The 17476-nt window shown below is 55.6% G+C and overlaps 1 protein-coding gene and 1 long non-coding RNA gene across 6 annotated transcripts in view; one reads left to right on the forward strand and one right to left on the reverse strand.

Moving 5' to 3' along the window:
- The window catches only part of LOC135188162 (uncharacterized), a 32025-nt gene extending 21184 nt beyond the window's left edge, over positions 1-10841 (forward strand). Inside the window, exons 2-4 of the long non-coding RNA XR_010307582.1 lie at positions 5736-5946; positions 9329-9432; positions 9960-10841. This is a non-coding gene — a long non-coding RNA (uncharacterized LOC135188162). The remainder of the gene's footprint in view (positions 1-5735; positions 5947-9328; positions 9433-9959) is intronic.
- SLC2A10 (solute carrier family 2 member 10) lies at positions 3278-16356 on the reverse strand. 5 transcript variants are annotated; one of them, XM_064167449.1, is made up of 5 exons: positions 15981-16356; positions 13306-14664; positions 12463-12585; positions 11805-11940; positions 10810-11194 (listed from the first exon to the last, which is right to left on the reverse strand). In XM_064167449.1, the coding sequence occupies exons 1-5, from the start codon at positions 16015-16017 to the stop codon at positions 11098-11100; spliced, it is 1752 nt and encodes a 583-aa protein (XP_064023519.1). In that variant the 5' UTR covers positions 16018-16356; the 3' UTR covers positions 10810-11097. The 5 variants fall into 5 exon arrangements, with proteins under 5 accessions (XP_064023520.1, XP_064023519.1, XP_064023518.1 ...); XM_064167448.1 differs by having other exon boundaries at positions 13306-16356; XM_064167450.1 differs by lacking the exons at positions 10810-11194; positions 11805-11940 and adding an exon at positions 3278-4591 and having other exon boundaries at positions 13306-16356.
- Positions 16357-17476: the final 1120 nt, after the last annotated feature.

Genomic DNA, 17476 nt, shown 5'->3' on the forward strand with positions numbered 1-17476 from the left:
TACCCCTCTGCTGGGCACAGTCCCTGCCTTTGGGCTGTATAGTTAGAGTAAGAGGAGGCTGAGGGGAGACCTCATTGCTGACTACAACTACCTGAAGGGACATCGTGGAGAGGCTGCTGCTGGTCTCTTCTCACAGGTCATTGGAGACAGAACAAGGGGGAATGACCTCAAGCTGGGACTGGGGAGGTTTAGATTGGCCATTAGGAAGAAGTTTTCCATGGAGAGAGTGGTCAGGGACTGGAATGAGCTGCCCAGGGAGGTGGTGGAGTCACCCACCCTGGCTGTGCTTAAGGCTCATTTGGATGTGGTGCTTCGGGCTATGGTTTAAAGTGAATCTTGTAGAGTTATAGGTTGGACTTGGTGATCCTGAGGGGCTTTTCCAGCCTGCCTGTTGCTGTGATTCTGTGATTTCCCAACCCCAGCTCTCAGCCTGGTGGTTAGATGGGAACTGGGGGTGCAGCATGCTCCCAAGCTCCCCAGTTGCTTAATGAGGGAAGCTTTAGTTGAGAGCTTTCTCTCTGAGGCAGAAAGTGTCAGTCAATTCTGGATAGATGTTATTCTGGGACAGAGTCCTTCCAGCAGCAAGCTTGCACCTTTTGTGTGGCCCTGATGGGCTTTATGGCTTTTACCAGAGCAAAGCAGGGTGCTCGACTCCCTGTTGCTGGTGGTCTGCTCCGATGGGTGCTGGTTCCCAGCAGCCATGGCTCTGCCACTGCAGAGCTCTCAGGACACAGTCTCCTCTCCACTTGCTTCCCAGAAGTTTGAGAGAGATTTAAACTCTCCCTCAGATTTCTCTGCTATAAGGATTGGAAAATGCACTTAGAGGAGGCACTGACTCGGAGAGCTCTCTGCAGAACTGTTCTTTCATCACGTTCCTGTTAACCTTAGAATGTTCTTTTCTGTGGGAATGAGGCTGGGGAATGTTTCCAGCTACTCAGAACTTTCTACTTCAGCTCATGAGACTTGGTCCAAACCTGACTGGCCCTTTTGTCTTCCAAAAACACCCTCTGCCCACAGCAGTGTCTCTGCCTTTGGAGCCCTGGTTTGGAACGTGAGGTGGGGACTTTGTGAAGCTCACCAGCACTTGCAGTGCCAGTGTGGTGCAATGCAAAGGTAGCTTTGTGCTTGTCAGAAAGGGCTTTGTGACTTCAAACCCTGATAAGAAAGACATTTCTAGAAAGTCTAGAAAGCTTTGGTACTTCATGCCCCTGGTTTGCAGTGGACAAATGTTGTCCTGTCCCCAGGTGCCTCATGCCTCCAGAGCTGATCAAAAGCCACTGCAGGGGCTAGACAACAACCAATGTGTGCTAGGGGCTTCTCCCTCTCTTCTTTTTCTGTCTTTAGCCTTGCAGCTACTGCTTAGAGGTTGTGACGGAAATTGAAGGTGAGGGCAAGAGGAAGGTTGGGCACTTCCCACGTGCTGCTCGAGCTGAAATGGCTCCAGAAGGGTCCATGCATGGTTCCTCTGCAGACCTCAGCACTGGCCTGTGTGCTGGAGCAGAAGGTGAGGACTGGAGCAGACTCCAGATTCGCTATTGTCAGAGACTTCGCAGCAATGCAGTAAGGGTCCGAGTGGGCTGTGGGTGCAGGGGGCATGAAGAGGCAGATTTTGGAGGGGAGGTAGCAGCGCGGTGCCCGAGGCTGGTACTGACACATGCTTCTCCTGAGAGAATTCTAGGCTGTGGCAGGAGGGAGGGAGTCGGCTTCAGCGGAGCGTTAGCAGCCACTGGGCAGCCTGACACGGGCGCTGTGCTCCCTCTGTTGTCGCCCGGCGGAGCAGCTCTTTCCAGCCCTCCACAGGGGACTGGCGGCCAGCACCCGGGAGCAGCCTGTCAGCGACAAGTCAGGGGGTTGCCGCGGGTCTGTACCCGCAAACCTATTCTCTGTCTCAGGGGCAGGTTTGAGGAGCTGGAGCCGAGCAGAGGCTTTTCCATCCCTAAGCCGTGGGGCTGTGGCAGTTGCAGCCAGCCCTGCTTCCAGATGGGTAACATTCCAGAGCAGCGATGATGGATTTGATGCATCTCAAATGATGACAGCCGAGGTGCTGACTCCCCCTTTAATTCCTTCCCTTTATAGACAAGGTCCCTGAACCTGTCCCACTTCACCAGCATGTGCAGGACTTGTTTCTCTCCCCGTGTCTGGCTGGCTCTGCCTTCCTCCCCTGACTCAACTCCCAGCTCCTTTTCTGCAGGAAAGATTAGGAAGGATAGGAAGTCGTCTTGGCAAAAAGCGTTCCCAGCCAAAGCAAACACGGGTCACAAGATTAGGCTTCATCAGAGCTTTAAGCCTGGCCCAAGCTGAGTAACTGAGCTGTCAGACTTTGGTCAAAGCTGCAGTGCGAGCGAGCTGGCACGGCTGCAGGGCAGCAAGCAGCTGATGGCTTTTCAACGTGGAACCTTTAAGTCTTGTTTTTAATGCTAATTCCTGGCAGCCGAGACTCGGACAGGACCTCCAATGCCATTCACTTTGGATGTTTGCCTCCCTCGCTACTTTGCAGAGACGTTTCCCACGGCACAGCGATAGCAGCGAAGCCGCCCCGCGGGGTGGTCTGCCCCAGGGAGGATGGCACAGAGCAGCCTGCCCCGGCTCAGCCCTCGGCCGGTGCCGCTGAGACTGACTCTGGAAAGCTCTGGCTGTGCAAAGGTCTGCACACAGCACACCCCCGGGCCGGGGGCTGCAGCCTGCGGCCGTAACCGTCAGGAGGCTGTTCCCTGCAGGGTAAGGAGCAGCAAACAGCTGCAGGCTCTCCAGATTCCCTGCGAAGAGTCAGGACAACCTGCCCCGAGGGACCAGCAGGAACTACCTTCCTGCGATGAGCAGAGCCCATGGGCGCCGGCTCTGGCACTGCCCTGTTGGGTATCTCTGGAGATGTCAATCCCAGACTTTTTCATGGAGAGAGTGGTCAGGGACTGGAATGAGCTGCCCGGGGAAGTGGAGTCACCACCCTGGATATGTTTAATGGTCGTTTGGATGTGTTGCTTAGGGCTATGGTTTAAGGTGAATCTTGTAGAGCAGGGTCATAGGTTGGACTTGGTGATCCTGAGAGGCTTTGCCAACCTGCATGGTGCTATGATTCCCTCCGAGCCCTTTGGTTCCCTCAGCTGCCCAGGGGGGTGGCAGTAGCCCCATGCTGCCCAGTAGCCCCATGCTGGGAGGAGGCCTGAGGCTGTGACCCTCCCAGAGCCGTGGAGATCTGCAGTGCTCTGATGTGTTCAATAGTTGCTGCTCATAGCCATTGTAAGAGAAAAAAACCCAACCAACCGGCAAGCACTAAGAGTCTTTTTGGAACAAAATCCAGGCTTTTAATACTGCTTTAATGTACCTGAGAAAGCTTTAGCTCAGAGCTGAGGCCAGCCTCTTGTAAGTGTGCAAGGGCTGAGACAATTTAAAAAGCAAAATATTTCTCCCAGTAGAGACCTTGCAGCTTATCAGGTAACTGCAGGCTGTATTTGGGCCATTTTTAACTGGGCATTAAAAGTCTTTTTGACACTTGCTTTATTCCCCTACAATAGACCCTAACAGCCCCTCTGAGGCCTTCCACAGCCTGACGTGTAAAATGTAATGGGGATTGGTTTAAAGAGTGGAATTTGACCTGAGAGAGATGTGAGGATTTGGGGACTACTTAGCCCCCAGTAGCACTTGGGGGCTCCTTCGTTTCTGGGGCACTTTATGGTAGGTTAGTGCCTGGGGACACTCTGCTGCACTCCTCACGGCGCTGTCCAGTGGCTTTCTCTGGTTAAGCATTGGTGCGGCAGAGCATATAAACCCTTCCTCCTCTTCCTCCTCCTGCTCGTGGATGAAGTAGCTAGGTGTGGGGCTGCTCAGGAAGATCAGGCTGTGTCTGAGGGCTCAGCAGAAAAGGGCAGGGGGGCTGTGTTGGGCACAGGCATGACATCCATGGGTGTGGGGGAGCCTCTACAGCTCGCAGAACCATAAATACATGGTCAGGAGACCAGAGCATGCTCGCAGAGGAGCTGCTGATGCTGGTGGGACTCCTGCATACTTGTAGCTCAAAGCTATGTAGCAATGCCGGCAGGACAAGTCCTTGTTTCAGCTTGGTCCTTCTGCTTTTCCTCAGGCTTGCAGGAAAACCAGGAGCAATGAGCAGGGTTGATGCCCAGGCCAAGCCACTCTGCTCCCTGGCTGCATCCCCAGGAGAGCCCAGCCTCTGCTCCAGCAGCTCCCCTGAAAGCAGAGGGTGTTCCTTGCTGCTGGGGGACCCCTGGCACCTTCTGCTGCTGTGAAACAAGCCCGGGTGAAGCTGCTGACAGTCTTGTGCTGCCCTGCGCCACTGCTTTCCTGTTTGACACTCTTGGGCAGCGGTGGAGATGCGACTGTGGATGTGCTGCAGGCAGGGCTGTGTGGGGCAGGGGCAAGAGGAGGTAGCAGTTTTCTCACTTCTACTTTTCCCTTTAGCTTAAATCACTCCCAGCCGTGTGAACTCAGCAAGCAAGGTTCGCGTTTTCTCTGCGAGGCAAGGTTTACTCCAGGCCTGGAATAGTGCCTGGGCTTCCCAGCAGTCAGCACAAAGCTTGCAGGCAGCAGATGAGCCATTCCTTCTGTATTTTCCATCCATCAAGAAAAGCTGCATCTGAAAAAATAAGAGCTGAACTGGAAAATAAAATCAGACAGGTCTGAACAAATATGGAAACCATCCCTGACCTGCTCTTGGAAAAGAGTCTCAGCTGCTGGAAAGGAGAGAAGCAGAGAGAGGGAAGGGATGAGTGTCAGCCTCTGCCAGGAATGTGGAAGGAATGATTTCATTCTTTTCCCTGCTCGTTCTCTCGGTGGCACTCTGTGTGGTTCTCTCTCTCTCTGTCAGAAGCATGTGGCAGAGAAGTTTTTTGAGGTCCCAACCCAGGCATCTGTTTTGCATCTGTGGGTTTGCATATGTAAATATTATTAATAGTAGCAGAAGCAATCAGAAGGGCAGCAGGAATAGGAACACCATTAATAGGCACAGCACTGGCATTTTTATTTGTGCTGCTGCAGGAGGTTACATCAAGCAGCAGGACTCAGCTGTAGGCTGCAGAACAGAAGGTGCTTGTTACCCCGAGCCATGGGTGAGCACGGACACAGCCATGGGTGTGCTGCCAGGATTCTCACCACGGGCTCCTGCCACCAGGATGGTATTTCCCCCAACCCCTACACAAGATCTTTCTGAGAGCAAATGACTCTTGGTAACTGCCAGCTTCTTGCAGCTCCAAGGAAAGAAGGATTGCCAGGGGGAAGAGCTCAGTATCCTCAAAGTACCTGGACACAACTGGGAAAGCTCTCCAGTGAAGGTCAGGATGTGACTCCTGCTTATCCCGAGGCTGGATTTGTCTCAGCAGGTCTAGGGGCAGAGCAGTGGCTTCTGTATTGCCCAGTCCTGCACTTGAGGGCTCACTCAGTGGCACAGATCAGAGGCAGGAGCAGTACCAAGGACAGGTAGAGCAGGAAGGAGAAGGGCACAGGCCATGGGCACCAAACATGGGCAGCATGAAGGTGCTTGTGCTGGAAGGAGCACTTCAGAGAAGACAGGAGGGACAGTGAAAGGAGGAAGCCTCTGCTGCATTCTAGGCCTGGGTCTAATCCTTGCAGTGCCCATCTCAACACACCCTGCTGCTTCCAGCTCTCCTTAGCTTGGGCTGGTGTCCTGTTTGCTGTACCAGGAATGCTTTCTGCCAGCTCTGGTGACGTTGCTGGATCTGCAGGGCATTAAGGAGCCTCTGTGCTGGGTTGTGCTTTTCCAGTGTGGTATTTCCTGTATCCTGGCTCCTTTCATCTGGCCCTGCATGCCCCTGGGCACAGACTGAGCAGGACCCCATCCTTCAGCCTGCTGCCTTGGCCTGCACACGTGGAGCCCGAGCGCCGTGCTGAGTTGGGAGCATCTGCAGCAGGGACTGCCACTGCCCTCTGATGCCTGTCACCTGGGTCATCTCCAGTCAGCAACAACAAGCCAAGGTTTGTGCTTATTCCTTACCTCATCCAGAGGTAGATCTAAGTGTGTGTGAGAGAGAAAGGCTTGTCAGTGAGTTGTCCACCCTGACTGCACAGTTCACCTAAAACTCTCTGCAAATCAGTGCTGAGTGCCCCTGCCCCCTCCCAGCCCAGGCCTCTGTGTCTGCAGACCTTGGGATAGACAAAATCTTTGCAGACAGGCATTTAGAGCAAGGGGGGGAAATTGGATAAGGGGATAAAAATCCATTTCCCTTCCCTCTCTGTCTCTGGCAGAGCACAGGCCCCAGAGCAATGGCCCTTGCAGCTAGTTCTGTTGCAAGACGGAGCAGATGGGGACCTGGGGGAGCACCAGCAGGAGTGTGAAGGTGTCACAGGGGGCAGGGCTGCTGGGGCTGCTCCTGCCAACAGATCATCTACGTGCTGGAGAGTTGCCTGCTGCCCAGCTTGCTCTATCCCAGTCTTGCTGCCACCAGTGTCTTCCCTGGGCACAACTTGGAGGAAATTCGAGCTTTGACCCCCTCCAGGATTAGCTTCTGGTTGTGACTCAGATGCTTTCAGATCTAGTAGCTGCTCAAAAGCATCATTCCCCTTTTGCTGGCAAGGCCTGAGAGCAAGTCTCCATCTGAGCAGGTTGATTTACACTGTCCCCAGGGCCAAGCCTTGTTTCACAATTTCATGCATTTGGTCTTCACAGCCTCCACATGGCTCTCGCTGTGGATGTGCAAGGGGGCACAGCACAGAACTGCTCTGTTCAACCCTGTACAGTTCCCCTGGTCCCGGCTGTTCTCCTCCTCCCCCACAGCCACCTCCCCTGGGGCACCAAGCTGTGCAGTGTCCTTGTGCCCAGCCAAAGCTGCTGAAGGCTCTTCCCTTCCGTTCTCCCAAGAGATGTTCAGCTAATCTTTTCCTGCCTGCCTGGGGAAGTGAGAGGTGCCTGTGGGTGGGCTGGGGCTGGCAGGGCTCTCCTGACCAGCAGTGATTATCCAGCAGCTCCTCAGAGGTGTGTGTGTGGGGAGGGGGTGCAGGGAAGTCACTGTCTAATCTGTCCCTGAGCTGGATGGCAGCCTGCATGGCTTCAGCGCTCGCTCTGCAGCCTCCTCGGCCAGCTCATGGCACAGGCATCTGTCACTGAGACCTGTCTGCATGAAAGGCTGTCGGCACGGCCAGGGGGGAGAGCAGAGGCATGACAGCACAATTAGTGAGAGCAAATGAAAGGCTGTTTGAAGAGGAGGAGGGAGGAAAGGGGAGAGCTGCATAAATCCCTGGTGGGGCTTTGGGCTTGACATCAAAACCCCTTAACAGTGTATTGCTTCAGCCCCCAGTGTGGACAGATGTTGAGCTGTGGCTCAAAGGAAGTCAGAAATCTTTCCTTAGAAAAAAATTTGGCTAGGAAACTAAAGAAAATATTGTGAAAGAAAAGGAAATAAAAGCCCACTAAAGAAGATTTATCACTGCCTCAAGCATTTCTGTATCCTCCAGTCTTATGAGGTTTCAGCCTCAGGGGAGCAAAAAAGAGCAACAGCCTGTTGCTACAGTGCTGGGTCACAAATCCAGGGCAGGGACATGTTTGTCCAGCTAGATGATGATGATGGTGATGGGGGCAGTTGGCTTACCCAGCTGAGGACTCCTCCAGTCCATCCTAACTCCAGATAGCTTTTAGAGGCCTCTGGTAGCAGCCTGCAGCTTTGCCTGGCACATCCATCCCTGCTGCCCTTTTACAAGGTTCTTCTGGAACCCTTTGCCAGTGGCAAAACATTTTTGTTCCCAAAAGAGCTTAGCATCATCCACAACCTTGGAGCTTTTGCTGTCTGTTCCCTTTGCTTCAGCTCTACAGAAAGGTAAACTCCAAAAAAACAGCATTACCAAAATCTTTTTGAGACCTTCCACGTGCTCTGTCTGTTGCCCCCCCCCCTGTCCCTGTGCCCACTGGCAAGGCAGCTTCTGCTCTGCTGGCCCTTTTCCACCTGCCTGCCTGCCCAAAGGCTCTTGCTGCTGGTGCAGACCTGCTCACCCAGCAGGGATGGAGCTGACACCAGAGCCTGCAGCTTCCAGGGTCCTCTTCCAGTGCTTGGTTTGTAGGTGGGAGGTACTTTAGCAACTTGCCCATCCTCAGGTAACCACTTGTGAGGTCACACTGGTCTAATTCCTCTAACTCATGAGCTGCAAAGAACAAACTGGCTGTGAGATCTGCCAGGCACTGCAGCCGTGGAGACCAGCACACAGTCATGTCTGAGCAGCCCTCCCATCCCTCACACTGCCCAGCTCCCTGTGCCCCGTGGTACAGAGCAACGTCTCCCTCGCCTGCTGCTCGCTTCTGCTCTGGTTGAACTTGGAGAAGTCCTTGCAAAGAACTCCCTGTGCTCTCTGTGAGCTCTCTTACCTTTCTGTCTACACTTTACTCCCTTTGCTTTATGGTTTTTCCTTTTCTCCTCCTGTGGGAAACCTTCCCAGTTTTAAAGCACTGACCTTCTCCCTGTGATGCCATCTTAGCACCAAGGCGGACAGGGTGTTTCCCAGGACCTCTTAGTTCTGAGCTGTGGCACATGTTTTACTTGGGCTTCAATAGAGCATTTTTTAATCACCCCCAGACTGCTCGCAGGCTCCTCGTGTTCTCTCTGTTCCTTTTGTTGTTGTTGACTAATCACCTGAGTTTTTCATAGTTCCCTTTCTTGGAATTGCAGAGCCACAGGCTGGATTTATTTGGTGTGCTCCCTCCCACTACAGCACTAAATTGGTTGTTTTGTGGTTGCTAGCAGAGAGCAGCTTGCCCACAAACACCTTGTGAAGCAGGTCCTGTGCAGCACTCCCCTGGAGCCCAGAGCAGCAGCCCTCCTGGCTGCTTCCAGCACTCCTGCTTCCAGGAGACTCATTACTGGATTCAAAATCAGAGGTTTTTTTTTCTGCCTGGTGGCTCACTGAGTGACCAACTTCTCTCACCTCATCTTACACTTGCTGGTCCTTATCTTTACCCTGACCAGGGGCCAGGGACTTGTTCTTCCTACTGGCCCTGCATTTTTCCAATTGGAACCTGGGGTCTCCCATCTCAAGAAGTCTGTGCTGGCACTGGGGCTGGCATACAGGGGGATCAGAAAGCCTGGCATCATCTTTGTTTGTTTGAAGCTTCTGGTCGAGGCATAGAAGCATCTCTAAGTTTCACCCTTGTTTTGTTGCCTAATGTTCCTCTGGCTCTGCTGGTACTACACAGTCCAACTCGCCCTGTATGCTGCCCTGCTCAACCCATCCAGCCCTGCTTGCCTCACCGGAGCCCACTCCACCCTCTCATGAAGCCCAAGGGTCCCCAGCCCCTTCTCTCTGCCCCTCAGCTGCCTGCCCACCCTCCTGCCGCCATGCCCTGGATTCTCATTCCCATTTTGCTTCTTTCCAGGGGCTCTACCAAGCCCAGGGACAAGGCAATGAGAGGATCAGCTGCAACCCTGCTTCGTGGAGCGCGGTGGTCTCTCTGGCCTAGCCTGGTCTCCGAGAGCTGGGGTGAGATGAGATTTTGGTCCGGGGTCCCAGGGCGAGGCAGCAGCGCCAGGCTGCGCTGGCAGCAGCGGGGTCGCGGCGGAGCTGCCGGTGCCGCGGTCCCCGGGCGCCCTCTCGCGGCAGCCCTGCTGCGGTGCGCTCCCCGCCCGCAGTGCCCCGGCTCCTTCCCGGGGCCGGCCGCGCTCGGCAGGGGACTCAATGTTCCCAAGGTGGTTTGGGTGCACCCTGACACTGCTGGGCCAGATGGCTAATGCTCAGAGCCCTGAAACAAAAGCTGCTGCCACTCCGTGGTGCCCACCGCCAGCTAAACGCATCGAGGGGCACGCAAGCATCCCCCCTCTGCCCACCATGCCTCTTGGCCAGGGATCCTCATTTGAATACACGACCCTGTAGCCAACGGCCACTCCGCAGCCCTAATCTGGAGGCGGGCTTGAAGCCCTAGGGCTGCAGTGACACTTTTCTCCCCGGTGACACAGCTCCACCCCTGAGCGTGCGTGGGCTTGTCTGCACCGGTGCGCTCTGTTTTACAGGTGTCCCTGTGTGCCACCGAGGGGGCAGCATCTGCAGTGCATCAGGGACCTCAGCCACACCGAGTTCCAGCTGCAGCACAGGTGGGCGAAGATGGAGGTGACTACAGTGGGAAGAGAAAAGCACATCTCAAAAGTGACCTAGGCAGAGGCCGAGTTACAGCCAAGGACAGACCACTCTCATGTTGCTGTGGCTTCTCCTTGAGGCAGGGGTTTGGGTGATGAGGCTGCATCCTGTATGTTAGTTCCTGTGGTGCCAACCAGGCACTGGGCCCCAGAGAGCTGCATTTTCAATTGAAATCCCCAGGCTTTGGAGCTTCACACCTCAGAGGGTTCAGAGGAGGCAAGGCAGTGTCTGTTCAGCAGGATGCCAGCTTCTCCTCCCCTCTCCCAAGGTTTTGGGGGCAAATACAGAGTTAAGTGTTTTTTATAGCATGCATGAGGGGAGAGAAGTTAACCAAAGAGTGTCCAGTTGCAAGAGGTGGAAAACCTGTCCAAGGCACCAGAACGTTGCCTGCCTTTTGCAGCGTGCAAACCAGGCTGTGTCCAAAGGCAAGCAGTCAGGCATGCACAGGAGCTGCTTGGGCAGGCATGGGCCTTGGGTGGTCAGGTGGGTGAGCTGCTGGAGCTTGACCCCCTGGATAACAGCAATGAGCCATCACTTGTCCTGCCTCTGCTAAAAGAGCATTGATCTGCACTGGCTCCCATCTAGAACTCCAGGCTCCTGCACAGAAGTCACAGAGGGGAACAACACTGCTGTCTGCTGCTGGGTGTTTGACACACTCCTCTGCGCTGCCCTCCACAGAGCATCACATCTTCGAAGAGCTGGCACAAAACACCTTGCCCACAGATGAGATGGAGAGCACCAGCAGCAAGAGCTGTGCTTTAATTCCTCTGTACAAAATCATGACCCTGGTCAACGACAGGAGATACAACCCAAGGAAAGGGATCCAAGGAAGGATGTGCTCCCCAGACCAGTGATCCTCCAAGCAACCAAGGGACAGCTACTGGCACATCCCAAGACTTAAGGCACTATGGTTAGCACAGTTTCTGAGAGGTCACCAGTTGGTGGCCATGGGGAAGAACCATGCAGATGGCACAGGCTGCTCCTCAGGCAGATGGCGTGGGCACGTCCCTGGTTTCATGTACTGCTGGTGTGCCCCACTCTCTGGTACTGGGTGTGCAGGCAGCTCGCTCCTCTTCCACGCCTCTGCTGGAACACATTTCCTCCCCACACCCTGCAGGGCAATGCTGAAGGTCAGCTTCAGCTCACCGGGAGCCAGGCAGGGGTTTACAGCAGTTACCCCTCTCCAGCCTCCCCCTCCATGCTGTGTGCTTCCTCCCCTTGGCATCATGGATGTTTGGGTGCACAACTTCCCGCTGCCCTGACTCCTCCTTCACAACCACAACTGCACAAGCACCCTTGGTCTTCCCCAGCCCGTGACAGGCTCTGCATGGACACTACCAGGTGAGAGCCCATGACATGTGTTACACCAGGAGATGTCTCTGCCCCAGATTACTCTGAGGACCTCACTGTCCTGACCTGCCTGTGCCATGCTCTGGTTCTGCTCTGCTCTCCTCACCCAAAAGCCTAGTTTTTCATCCCTTTTCCTCTCAAGTGTCACCGGTGCCCTCAGCAGCATGGCCACAAGGCTCAGGGAAGGCACAAGCTGGTGAACCACGCCGCAGCCTCCACACCTTGTACCACATCCCTGCTGCAAACTGGAGATACTCTCAGCAGCACTGACCAGAGTCTGCAGCAGCCCCGGGGGCCCAGTGTCATCGACCCCAGGGGCTGCTAGCGGGAAGCAGCCAAAGGCAGCAGCCAGGCTGGCAGGGCACAGGTACCGTTTCCTGGAGAACTGCAGGTCTATCTCCTCCAGGGACTGTCCTTTTGTCTCGGGAACAAAGCAGTAAATGAAGGCGACAGCCACCACTCCCACCAGCCCGTAGAGAAGGAACATCCAAGAGAAACCAATGGCACCTGCAGAGAGACTCAAGCCTGTGGAGATCTGTGGCACGTAGGTCATGTCATGGGATACAAAGGAAGCTGCCTGCAAGGTGCTCACAGGTGCCTGACAGGGGCATTTCATTTTGGGAAGTCCTCAAACGGGCAGGGAAGGCTCCTTACTGGGAAAGTCTGGACCAGGAACCAGCAAGGGGGAAGGACATTTCACACCAGGCTGAGCTTCAGGGGCCAGCTGTGCTGAGTGCCTCAGCTGAGAACTCTGCTGGCAAGAAACATCCTAAAGCTAGCAGCATGGAAGCTGCAAGGTCCCTGTTCTGCCACAGGACAGCCCAGGGGGACGTGGATGGGTTTTGTGAAACGGGTGGTGGAGAGGCTCAGCCCAGCGCTGCTGTTTGCCTCCTGAGTCCTGCTGTCAGGGCCACCAGGCCTGCCCCTCATCTATTCCAGAGTCCAGGCTCCAAGGTTCAAAGAGTTTAATCTCTCTATGTCTCCCCCCAGCAGCTGTGGGCGAGGGAGGCATTGGGGATGGCCACTTACCAACAAGGTCCAGGAAGGAGAGACTGATCAGTAAATTGGCAGCCCAGTTAAAGCTGTTGCAGAAGGCAAAGGCTCTTCCTCTTATCCCAGCAGGGTAGATCTCACTGAGGACCAGCCAGGTCACTGCACAGATTACAGAGATCAGAAAGAAAGTTATAGGGGGTAAGCAATTTATTTGGGAAATAAGCAAGGGAGACTTCAGCAGGGGGGATGAACTCTGGCTTCACCCAGCACCCCGTGGGGCCAAACATTCATCCAAGTCAGGTGACAGCAGGAAACGTCCAAACTTCCACTTTCAGCACTTTGCAGAGGAATGAAATAGCAAAGAACAGGCCCAGGGAGCACAGGAGAGAGCAAGGGAGTTGGTCATTGCATTCAGGAGAGATGGAAATGACCTGGCATACCCACTGGCAGGATGTGCTGCTGGTGAAGAAGTGAGAAGGGGCTACAGCAATGCATCTTAAAGCAGCCTCTCCTGTCCCGGAGCTATCTGTCACTGTCAAACCAAGTTGATGAATAATGACTTCAGAAAAAGCCCAGCTGATGCCGAGAACCTTCCAAGGAGCTTCCTCTTCCAGTTCTGCCAGACTTTCTTCACCACACAGCAGAAGCCACTCAGTCCTCTGTCTCCCTCCTCATCAGAGTGCTGGGAAGGTTAGACAGCATGGAGGAGGAAGTACCAGCCCTGGAGCTGGCAGAGCTGGATGTCTGAGGGGGATAAACTCTGCTCCCAGTGAGTGCTTGGTAAAGCAGACACATAATGGATGTTTCAGGCAGACTGAAAAGGTCAGCCTGGGTTCCATCCCCCGGGTTACATCAGGGATACACAAGCATCACACTTACTTGGTCCAAATCCGACCGAGAAGGCGCTCACAAAGGCCATCATGCTCAGCAGCGTGATCCAGTTGAACACCTTCTGTTCTGCCCAGGGAGCACCACTGGAAGGAGGGTCTGTGCTTCCCACCGTCGCTTCCAAGACCCTTTTCCAAATGAGGGAAGAACCAGGAACCGCCTCTCTGCTTTGAGTACTGGCAAAAGCTGTTGTGAGGCTCCTCATGGCAGCAAACTCTGGCCCTGCCTGACCTTTGCCAGCACCTAGCGCTGGTGGGATGGGCGATACGACAAACTGGGGGGACACAGGTGCCAGGGGGTGCTGGGTGAGGCCGTGGGACGCATTGGGGTCCGCGGCTGCCTTGCAGTCCCTGGCCATGGCCAGCGGAGCAATGCGGCTGCTGAGGCCGATGGTGGTGACAGAGATGGCCATCACCACGCAGCCAGCCATCAGCAGCACCCTCCTGCCAGCCCTGTCTGCAAGGGCCATTGCAATGAGTGTGGCCACCACCTTTATTGCCCCCAGCCCAACAGAGGCCAGGATTGCTGAGGAGTTGCTCTGGAACCCCACTGAGTGGAAGATGGTGGAGGCGTAGCCCAGCACGTTGGGCTGCCCAGTGAACTGCTGCAAGAGCACCAGCCCCAGGCCCACCAGAGTTCGCCTCCTCATGTTGTCCCTGGTCCTGAAAAGGTCAAGAAATGAGTAATGCTTCTCCTTAGGAGGGTCCTGCTTGGCTGCTGCTCTCTCCTCAGAGTCCTGCAACTGAATGAGGCCCTTCTGGCAGTCTGAGTCCCATGAGCTTAAATTAGTCGGGTTCACTGGGAGGAAGAGGATGCTGAGGAACTGCATGGCTGTCGGGGCAATGGCCAGCCCAAACATGTACCTCCATCCCTCATCCTTGTCTGCAAAGATGTAATTCATTGCATAGGAGAGCAGGACTCCTACAGTGATGCCTGCTTCATAGAGAGACACCAGCAGCCCTCGCCGCTGAGCAGCCACCATTTCTGAGACGTAGATGCAGCAGGCCATGGACGAGACAGAGACAGCAAAGCCCACAGTCAGCCGCCCAATGACCAGACCAACAAACGACCTGGTCAGTGTCACAATGAGGCTGCCAACCAACAGCACCAAGTTGCTGACCAGGATGGCTTTCCTCCGTCCGTGGCGGTCAATAAGGATCCCCCCAACCAGAGAGGCAAGGAGAGCTCCAGTAAGGAGGGAGCTGACGAGAACCTCTTGCCTGAAGCAGCTGAGGTGAAAGTCTGTCTGCAGCTGCAGCAGTGCACCAGAGATAATGCCCAGCTCGTACCCAAACACCAGCCCGCCGAGGAGAGAGACTGTTGCAGACAGGAGGAGGAGCAGTGTACGACCTGGAAGAGCAGCAGGGAATGCTGGGTTCAGTTTTCTGTCGCAGGCAGGCACACTGGCAGCATACACAAGCTGGAAAAAGCTCTCCCAGGACATCCAAAGTTTTCCATCTACAAAGCCATGCTGCTGAATTTCCCCCTAAGTCACATGCAGAGAGGCACTGGCAGAGAGTCACCAGCCTACCAGTCCTGCCCACTGCAGGGGTACCCATCTGGGGTGCAGAGCTCTGAAGCCAGGCTTAAGCCTTGTGCTTAGGTGGAGAGCAGTGATTTGTAGCGCTGGAGCTGTGCGAGGGGACTCTCCATGGTATCCCTTGATTCTAATTACCAAACCTGCTCTGGACAACAAGCACAGCTTCTGCTTTCTGGCCCTAAACTGCTCTGCGCTATCACTGTCTTGTTTCAGTGCCTGTAACACCAGCAGGCTTGCTGCAGGCTCTGCAATCCTGTTCCTTACCCTGGTGTTAAAAATGCTGCTTACAAAAGTTGGCTCTCCCAGTGAATCTTCCTAGGGATGGCTCTCATTTCTTCACCTCTACTTCTGCAGCACACAGTGCCCAGCAAGCCTGAGCATCACCTTCTCAGATCCATGACCACAGGAGGACCCTTCCTGACCTGAGAAGGCCACTGTTGCCTGCCCCAGGGAAAGAAGTTCTGTGACCTTGGCCTTCCTATACAGCTGAGCATGCAAGTGTGGTGAGGATGTAAGTTTAGTTAAAATAAGAGAAAAACGACAGCAAAGGCAACCCAACCAACCCTAAAATACAAAGAAAGGTGCTTGCTGCACACACCTCTCACCCTGGGGAGAGGATGAAAGGCTGACCACGTGTGGACCATTAGTCATGTTAGGGCAGGGGGCTCTGTACAGGGCATGAGGCAGAGCTACACAGGGACCCCTGGGGACATCAGTGACAGCCCCCGTCCGGTGAGAGTTTCGAAGGTACTGGTAAAGTGCATTAGCTTAGTCTCTGCTCGTTTCCAGCACATTATACCATGCCTGTTCTCACACTGGCTTTGCCTAAGAAGTACTCAATTTCAGAAGACCCTGTGTGGAAAGAATGTCTGCAAAGCCACCAGTCGATGGCAAACTGTCCCCACCTGCCTGTGGGCTTTTTTCCACTCCCAAGCTGTGTTTAATAGAAAATATCTCTATTTGGCTTCTAATTGCAGCCAACAACACAGGGTGCTCCTCAGGGCTGGCTGGATGTGCTGGCTCCCAGCTACACGCCAGTCCCTCCGCCGTGCTGCGTGACTACCTGCGCTGCTTTTATCACTCCCTGCGCAAGTTACGAAGGTAATTAGAAAGCATATTTGCTCACTGGGAACAAAAGGCTTTGAACGGGGTGGACACGCCATTAGCTTCAAGCCACAGGACTCAATTAGACACAGGCAGCCCGTCTGGAAGCACCGCAGCCGTCTCCAGCCCAGCTTGCTGCATTTCCTGCCGACTTTAACGAGCAGCAAGAGTGATGAACTCTGACTGAAAGGCAGCTCCGCGCAGCCTGCTCGGATGTCGCTGGGGAAGACGAGGGCTCTTCAGAAAGTCTGGTGGGCCTGACAAGGGGCTGCGCCAGGAGATGCCCTGCCCGGGACAGGCTGGTCGGACGGACGTGCCCCGGGCGCGGCAGCGAGCAGCGCCGCCGAGCCGACCAGGACTGGGCTGCCTTCGGAGCGCTGCAGTCCCTCTCTGCACACACCTGCGCGACTGGCTCTGCCAGAACCGCGCTGGCCCCGCTGGCAGCCCCCTCCTCCGCGGGTGGGCTCCGGGGAGGCTGGCCCGAGGGGCTGTGCACGGCACAGGCTCTTTATGCTCGCAGCGGCGAGAGCTACAAAGGCAGGCAGGAGCTGGCGGCGGAGAGCTGCAGCCGCAGCCTTTCGGAAAAGCCGACAACTCCTTCAAAACTATTTCCTGGGGCCGGACGCGGCCGCTCCCAGCCCGGCAGCCCCTTCCGAGCCACCCCGCCGCTTCCCTCCCAGCCACGGGCCCCCCGCCGCCCCCGGCCCCGTCCCGTCCGGGACTCACCCATGGCGCGGCGGGGCACAGCCCTCGGCGCTCCGCGGCGCCTGGGGCGGCTCGGGGCGGAGCGGGGTCCAGCGGCCGGAGCGGGAACGCGCAGCGCCACGTCGCTCTCGCCCTGCCTCCCGACCGGGCAGCCTGGGGCTTGTAGTCGCCCTGCCCGCCCCTCGGGCAGCCGAGGGGTGCTGGGGCGGCCGCCCTGGCTGCTCGGGGCCGCCTGCGGGAGAGCACCGCCCCGGGAGCTGCGGCAAAAGGCTGGGGCAAGGAGCCTAACGGAGTGATAGATGTGGCCAGCAGGACCAAGGCAGGGATCACCCCAGGGCACTGGTGAGGCCACACCTTGAGCAATGGGTTCGGTTTTGGGGCCCTTATTCCGAGGAGGACGTTCAGGGGCTGGAGAAGGGTCTGGAGAAGAGGGCTGGCGAGGAGCTGCTGAAGGACCGCCAGGTCCTTGAGCAGCTGGGGAAAAGGAGGCTGAGGGGAGAGCTTCTGTCTGCCTGCAACTCCCTGAAGGAGGCAGCAGCGAGGTGGGGAGGTAACGCCAAGTAACTCATCCAGGTAACTTCTCCAAAGTAATGAGCAACAGGGTGAGAGGAAATGGTCTCACCTCGTGCCGAGAGAGGTTGAGGTTGGACGTTAGGAAAATTTGCTTAAAGCATTGTCACACTTTGGGACAGGCTGTGGAGGGCAGGTGTGGAGTCACCATCCCTGCAGGGGTTTGAAATCCTGCAGATGTGCGGCTGAGAAGCACGGCTTAGTGGGGTTAACAGCTCAGCCTGATGATTAGAGAGGTCTTTT

This window comes from Pogoniulus pusillus, chromosome 29 (assembly GCF_015220805.1).
Source record: "Pogoniulus pusillus isolate bPogPus1 chromosome 29, bPogPus1.pri, whole genome shotgun sequence".
Lineage (NCBI taxonomy): Eukaryota > Metazoa > Chordata > Aves > Piciformes > Lybiidae > Pogoniulus > Pogoniulus pusillus.

What these genes read in the sequence shown, in the direction of transcription:
- SLC2A10 (XM_064167448.1), bottom strand. Translation starts at nt 14,758, where the DNA reads ATGTCCTGGGAGAGCTTTTTCCAGCTTGTGTATGCTGCCAGTGTGCCT. An exon ending in CTCCTTCCTGGACCTTGTTG is followed by an intron (nt 11,941 to 12,462) that starts GTAAGTGGCCAT and finishes GTCTCTCTGCAG; the next exon opens with GTGCCATTGGTTTCTCTTGG. An exon ending in CTGCAGTTCTCCAGGAAACG is followed by an intron (nt 11,195 to 11,804) that starts GTACCTGTGCCC and finishes ATTGCCCTGCAG; the next exon opens with GGTGTGGGGAGGAAATGTGT.